At 41.5% G+C, this 7,154-nt stretch overlaps 1 protein-coding gene across 1 annotated transcript; it reads right to left on the bottom strand.

Annotated features, from left to right (window-relative positions):
• Nucleotides 1–267: 267 nt before the first annotated feature.
• LOC119020296 (phospholipid phosphatase 1-like) lies at nucleotides 268–6,165 on the bottom strand. The gene is made up of 6 exons (XM_037099550.1): nucleotides 5,670–6,165; nucleotides 2,497–2,648; nucleotides 2,127–2,407; nucleotides 1,966–2,023; nucleotides 1,534–1,710; nucleotides 268–1,235 (listed from the first exon to the last, which is right to left on the bottom strand). Exons 1-6 carry the CDS (start codon nucleotides 5,725–5,727, stop codon nucleotides 1,110–1,112), a joined length of 852 nt encoding a protein of 283 aa, XP_036955445.1. The 5' UTR covers nucleotides 5,728–6,165; the 3' UTR covers nucleotides 268–1,109.
• Nucleotides 6,166–7,154: the final 989 nt, after the last annotated feature.

Raw genomic sequence — 7,154 nt, 5'->3', positions numbered from 1 at the left:
TGGTGTATGTACACAGAAGGTGAATGACACGCCCAAAGTGTGTTGTGTGTTTCATTTGTTCCAGGTTCTGCATTTCTGAGACAATTCGGTTACAGAATCCCACTAATGGTTTCTGTTCCTTGTCTGCAGTCTCACTGGAAGAAAAAAAAGACAAATGAGCTGTCCTGTTGTGTAAGATCAGCACCTGGATCGTGTCCAGTGATGTATTCATTTGAGTTATATTTGCATTGATTTTTTTTTATTTATGCAGAAACAAAAGCACACATGAATGACTCTCCTCCTTTTGTAGCAAAATGGAGCTCTGTTTATTTGTCACACATCTTCCCCCAGCACTGCTCTAAACAAACAGTTTGAAGCTTCAGCATGGAACAAAATCACAAAGACCTTCGTACAAACTGTAAAAAAAGAAATAAAAATCGATGCATTGTGTTTGCCGTTCCTGAAATTACACCAGATACAAAACAGCAGGTAGCAGCAATCTGACTAAGGCAAAAAATATGAACAAGAAATATGTCATTTCTGAGTTCAGTCTCCATTTTTTAGTTTAAGGACAGTCCAGGTTTTCTTATTCACAGGTGGCAGACTCCCTACAAGCCTGCTTGCAGTGTGCACACAGACGCTCATTATATTCTGGGCAAAAGGAATTTCATTCATTCGCGATGGCAACACCAGACCAACATACACTAGAAACCACATTTCCAACAAGCTCACACTGTAAAAAAAAAAAAAAGAAAAAAAAAAGCAACTTTTTTGTAAGGTAAACCCAACATGCTGTATTTCGTTTTGTCATTCCACAATAAACTACTCCCCCAAATCTCAGCAGACACTTCTGAATCTTTAAACCTCATTAGAGTGCAAGTATTGTCTCCTGTCGTGCACTTTTCTTCCTGTAATTAAAATTTACCAGCCACACCAAAGGGCAGCAGTTAAATGCCTGCAGGCTGCAGCGATGGCTCCATGCGGGCAAACTCCGAAGAAGAAATGCACAGAAACAGTTGGCAGTTAATATCAAAAACTTGCAGGTCAGTGTGGGTTTTGGGTGTCTCCGTGACTGTTTTTTTAAGGGATAAAGGGCCCTGATACAGTTTTTGTCTTTGAGGCCCTCAGAGTCAGTCAGTGCTGCCATAGTGGTTTCCATTGGATGGGTTTTCCTGTAAACTGGTGTGTGAGGCGTCTTCCTCCTGTGTCACCACCGGCTCCACTGGTTGCTCGAAGAAACTGGCTACACAGAAAACCTGCAGAAAAACAACAACAACAAAATTGAAACTTTACTATTGTAAGTGTGCTGTGAATATGGACGTTATTAAACTAGACTCAAATCTTTGTGGAAAAACGGACCCAATATGATGAATACTTCAGTTTGACTAACTGTCAAGTCATGGCTTTAAATATTTCACTGTGAAAAATAACTTTGATGAAGAAGTTATAACTTTTAACTTAAGTTATAACTTTTTGGAAGGAATAACCAGTGAAAAACATAATTTGGGGGGGTTTTAACCACGTTGTCCTCGTGGAAGTTTAGCTCAGACTTACTGTGAGAATAGCCACCAAACCGCCCTGCAGGAGGCCAGCGAGCACATCGCTCCAGTGATGTTTGTAGTCGGACACCCGGGACAGACCCACGTACACAGCAGTCGCAATCAGGAAGAACTGGATGGTGGGACGCAGCAGCCTCGCCCACTCCGACCTCAGTCTGGCTTGAATGTACAGCTGCAGTAGTCAGAGGGAGACATTAGAACATCACATCGAGTCATATAAAAGTAGTTCACATGTGTTTGCTGCTCATGCTTACAGTTATGTCATTTATAATACAATAACTCGATTGCATAAGATTACGAAACCGGGTTGAAACATTTAAGCGGATGAAGCAACGCTACATATCAGGATTAAAATGGTCTCTAGCACTCACATGTAAGCCAAATTTAGGCGCTAAGTAGTTCTTAAAAGTAAAAAATAAGTACTTACTACTAGGAAGAGCATGCAGTACATAGAGAAGGATGAATGGCCGGAGTAGAAGGACAGTCTGCAAAAGATCACCAAAAGATACAACATCAGCTCAAACAAGTCACTTTTCATGACGCATGATGTCTTGTGGGCTTCATTTCATTCCCGTTTGAAGGGTTTACCTGGCCTCGTCCACCTGGAATCTGTCTCCGTTGCAGCTGAAGTTCTCGATGTATCCACCGGCTTTGCAGTTGATGCGATCCCAGACTGGATTGCACACAGCCAGGAAGTTTGGGCGCAGGCGACCGATGGAGTACTTGGCTATGTCTGTCAGAGACTGGCTCGCAGCAGCTCCAAACACGTAGCTCCCCACGGCTTTGTAGACGCACGCCGCGTACTTGGTCCCCAAAGACTGGTTCCTGATGCGGGACATGTAAACAGAAAGGCACTCGCCACAGATGAGCTGCAACAGAGGGCATAAAGCAATAAGAGACCTGTTCTGTTCTGCTGCATTCAGGAGAGTCTATTGCAAAAAGCCGACTGCTGACTCACCACGATCAGAGTGAAAGGGATCATGACCCCTCCCAGCAGCTGGTATGATATGGTGTCCTCTTTGAGAGGGTACCTGATGGACTCATCGTTGCAGAAGAAACCCCGTTTGAAAGGGTTGTGTTGAGGGGTAAGGATGAAAAATGGAAGTCCAACTGTTCAAAAAAAAAACAAAGAGAAAGACCAATAATGACCTAATTTGACCTCATTTACATCTTATATCATGCACAAGCAGACGTGAGTCAGACTGATGAGCCACTGCTGCGTTACACAAGGCAAAAAATGTTACGACTGAGTCACAGGAAACGTGCTATGTTGGAATCACAAAGAAAAGCCGGAAGCTGTTGGCTCTTTCCTACACGAGAGGTAGACAGACTCACTGTTCAAGAGCACAAAGTTACTCAATAACTGAATCAACCGCCTCAGTTACCACAGAACAATATTGCAGCAACAAGCAGAGGACTCAGGGAGACTGTAGTTATACAGTCCTGCTGGCAAGTTTAATTCTAGTTACTGGAACACTGAAGGCATCTGTAGAGACTCATCAGGGATGTTTATCTGTGCCGAACCACATAAAACATGCTTTGACTTGCTATGGTTGCACATCCTTTATTCCAAAACTGAACTGAGATGAGTTTTTTAAAAAAAGGGCATTTGGCTAAACTCAAACAGGCATTTCCTCTAGAGAGGCTCTGATCACTGCTGATGATGCTTCTTAGCTAATGAGAATCACACAGACAGAGAGCTTTGTTCGGGCCTGCTAGAGGAAATTACACTGCATGACTGCTGCCTGTTGAAATTCTGGGCAAAATAAAACTGGACTCGACTCATCTGATCAGGCAGGTGACCTTTGAGGGAGACTTTCTCTTATTTTTCCATCTTTTCTTGCAATTATAGCTTCTGGATAGAATATCTGCTGTGTGCATTCTCTGTCTGGGCACTTTAAATCCCCTTTGTGTTGCAGTTGTTACCAAAAACTAGTTTATTTAGAGTCTCAGGTTCAGATAGAGATCCATCATGGTCCCTGGTGTTCACAAAGTCCAACAGACTTCATCAGGGAGGAGACGTCCACTCGATGGCTGATTCAAGGTCTGTTTAACTTTATAAGATAGATGACTGAATCATGGAGACAATTAACAGATAACACTCTCAGAGAGTATCATGGATGACCAGAAGAGAAACTGTGTGACATAGTTCAAGGCACGTTAATGAATTGATAAGTGAATAAAAAGAATCTAAAGGTTAAGAGACATATCAGTGTAATATATTTTATTATCTAGGTGCAGCATCATCAGCAGCTGGACTTGTTTCACTTCCTTGAAGACGTCTCACCTCTCATCCAAGAGGCCGCTTCAGTTCTGACTAACTGGAGGGGAGTTGTCTGGCTTTTAAACTCTGTGTGGGAGTGTATACTTGTATCACTCATTACTTTTATACAACAAGGAAGCGACATGTGTAATTAAGTTTGCTCCATTTCTTCAAGCACTGGAGTGAACTTTTTAGATACTTAAATGACTTTATAGCTGTGTCCTCCACAGCATTTATTGGTGAGCTGTAGGTCCTTGTGCTGTACACGTAACAGGGTTAACTTAACATCAGGGCCGTCGCTTTGAATCTGCATCATGTGATTTTAAACAATCTAATAAGGGGAGTGTATGGGGGGGGATCATACCTCTTTTGTTAGTGAAGTTATTTTGTTTGTTTTAAAGCACATTGTGGTGGTGAGGACATGTCTCCAACATCCCCAGTGTGAATGATACCTGTGCTTGATATACATGTAGCCTATAACACTGTTACAGGTCAAATAACAAAACAGATATTAGATCAAGTCTGATTTTAAAAAAAGAACAGTGTAATGAATATAAATATAACAATCACTAAGAGCCCCGCGACCCTGCAGAGGATTAAGCGGCGTACATATAATGTGTACAGATAATGGATGGATGGATGGACAATCACTAAGAGATATTTTTAATCATAATGGGTACTTTAAATTTTGATACTTAAAGGGCCAATACGTAACTTTGTTTAAGGGCTGTATTGTTTAACTACAGGACTTCTAGAACGGCAGTGCGCTGTTTTTGTCCTCACCCTGCCATACCGAAATATACAACCTCTTTTCTCTCATTTTTACACATACAGATGTAAACATATTGCTTTAAAGGTGCCATTTGTAAGAAAAGTTGATTTTTGAGTCTCATTCCCAACTTGTCAAATAATGACGCTCTGGAATTGCCGACAGGACAGGCCATCAGCCATCCTAAAGCATCAGTGTCAACACACCTTTAAAGTGGATTTTGTTTCTAATAGTATGCACGTTTTTAACTGTGAGTTCAGTTGATGTAAAGGATCTGAATGTTTCCTCCACCACCGCTTGTACGGTAACTTCCTGTTTGGACTGGAAATGAAAATGAAATTTTCCTGTTTGGATTGTTGCTGCCAGCTCTTAACGAGGGCACTGGTGCACAGTCAGCAGCACGGCCAACCACAAGACACTGACTAAGCGGAGGGAGTGAGCACAGATTAATCAGAGGAAAACATCTCTGGAGCTGTGTGTGTGTGTGTGTGTGTGTGTGTGTGTGTGTGTGTGTGTGTGTGTGTGTGTGTGTGTGTGTGTGTGTGTGTCTAAACCTGTCCTCTGTCTTTATCAAACACAGCAGCTATCAGACTGAACTCTGTGGGTGTTCTCCCTTAGCTGTACAAAGGTTTCTTTAATTTTCTTTTCTTTTCTTTTTTTTTATTGCTGTATCACTGCAGTGTTGTTGGTCACACTCCGTGGGCCCTGCAGCTTGTCTCTGTGCTGTGATTACACTCCAAACACTGGGCTAAAAATACAGCTTTGCTTGGAAAAAGCAACACGCACACACACACACACACACACACACACACACACACACACACACACACACTCACAGGGTTTTTTTTTCCAGCTTCCTGCCTGCTTCCCTAAACCTCAAACCTTCCCATGTGTATTTACATGACGTGTATGAAAATCATATGAGTGGATTTGCTTAAACATCTACTTCATGTCATGCAGTATGCCTCTGCAGCAGGAGCGGTGCTGTCATTTCTCTTTAAAGAGTCTTGATAAATAAACAAACCCGATTAAAAGCTTGAGTTAACAGGCAGGACTGGACGGGACAGGAAAAGGGCGGGGATGGATGAGATTTACATACCCAGGATAAGACAGGTTATGTCCAGGACGAACAGAGGGATCCCTGAAGCGTCAAACATGTTGCGTCTCCGTCCTCCGGTCTCCGTCCTCTGCGTAAAAAATGTCCGGTGGTGCCGGCTGCTTTTAGGCGAGACCAGACGCACCCTATCTGCCGGACATGTCTCGCTATCCCAGCACAAAATTAAAACACACCGGTGTCATTGTCCTGGAAAGTGGAAACTCCAAAAAAGAAAGAAAAAAAAAAAACTACCGGAGGGTTTTTCAAAAAAGAAAAAAAAAAAAGGTGACACAGAAGCTACTCTAAGGTGAAAAAACACTCGACTAAAGGCTAAAATCACTAATCTAACACCACCAGCACACACGTGAAGAGCCTCTCACCCGTTCAGCTGCTCACAAACCATCATTACACAGCGGGATCCCCTCTGCTCATAATACCGTCCCGTCCTGTCCTCACGGGAGTCATCACAGCTGACGGACAGACAACCAGCGCGCCCGGACCGCGTTACGATTAACGCCGCGTTCAGGTGCGGCCCGGAAAAATGAGCTTCGGGGTGAAAGCTATAAATTCAAGGGTTGTATGTCAGTGGGTGGGTGGAGGGAGAAGTATTTGTACACTACAAAGTGACAAAAGTAACTAATAACTTAAGTTATCAGATGATAATAATGGAGAAAAAAATAATGTGTGCCTTTAAACTGTTACGGTAGAAGAACAAAATAGAGATAAAATAGGGGAAGATGTACTCAGGTAAAGTCCAAGTATATAAATACAAGGTTTGAACAAATGTACTTGGTACTTTCCAGCGCTGTAAAAGCAGGATTTGTCACAATACTGGTGAATTAAAGTTAATCTATAGCTCATGTAATTAAAAAAAAAAGACAAAATACACTGTTTATATGTCTTCAAAAAATATGAAATAACACATGAAGGGCTGTGTGCAAAAAGAGGGAATATGATAACAATTATATTCAAAATAACCGGATGTTTAACAAAAGTTGGTCAAATATGAGTTGAAATGTCTGGAGAGATTTATAAGATAAATGCAGCATGTATTTACATGATGTGTATGAAAATCATGTGAGTGGATTTGCAGTGTCATTGTAAGTTTTACTGAGTGAAACAGTGGTTAGAACATAGTGATCTGTTTGGACTATTAGCAGGTCATTGGTTTGATCTGGACTGAAGCCATGGAGTGATTTCAAAGTCCTTGTTTATAACAAACAACCCAAAATCCAAAGTTATTTAATTCACTGTGAGCTAAAACAGATAATAATAATAATAATAATAATAATAATAATAATAATAATAATAATAATAATAATAGTAAAATCATCTGGGAATAGTGAACACTAAATCACAACATAGGGAGCTCAAAGGGTTGGTTTACTGTTTTCCGTGTGTCTTAAACCATTAAGTCCTGATATGAGCAGTGAAACTGGCTTAGCTTGTTGTTAACGCTGAGAAGCGATCCCATCCTGAAACCCTTTC

The sequence above is a fragment of the Acanthopagrus latus genome, chromosome 5, assembly GCF_904848185.1.
Source record: "Acanthopagrus latus isolate v.2019 chromosome 5, fAcaLat1.1, whole genome shotgun sequence".
Taxonomy (NCBI): Eukaryota; Metazoa; Chordata; class Actinopteri; order Spariformes; family Sparidae; genus Acanthopagrus; species Acanthopagrus latus.
Note: the sequence above shows the minus strand (reverse complement) of the source record. Positions and strands in the feature narration are given on the sequence as shown.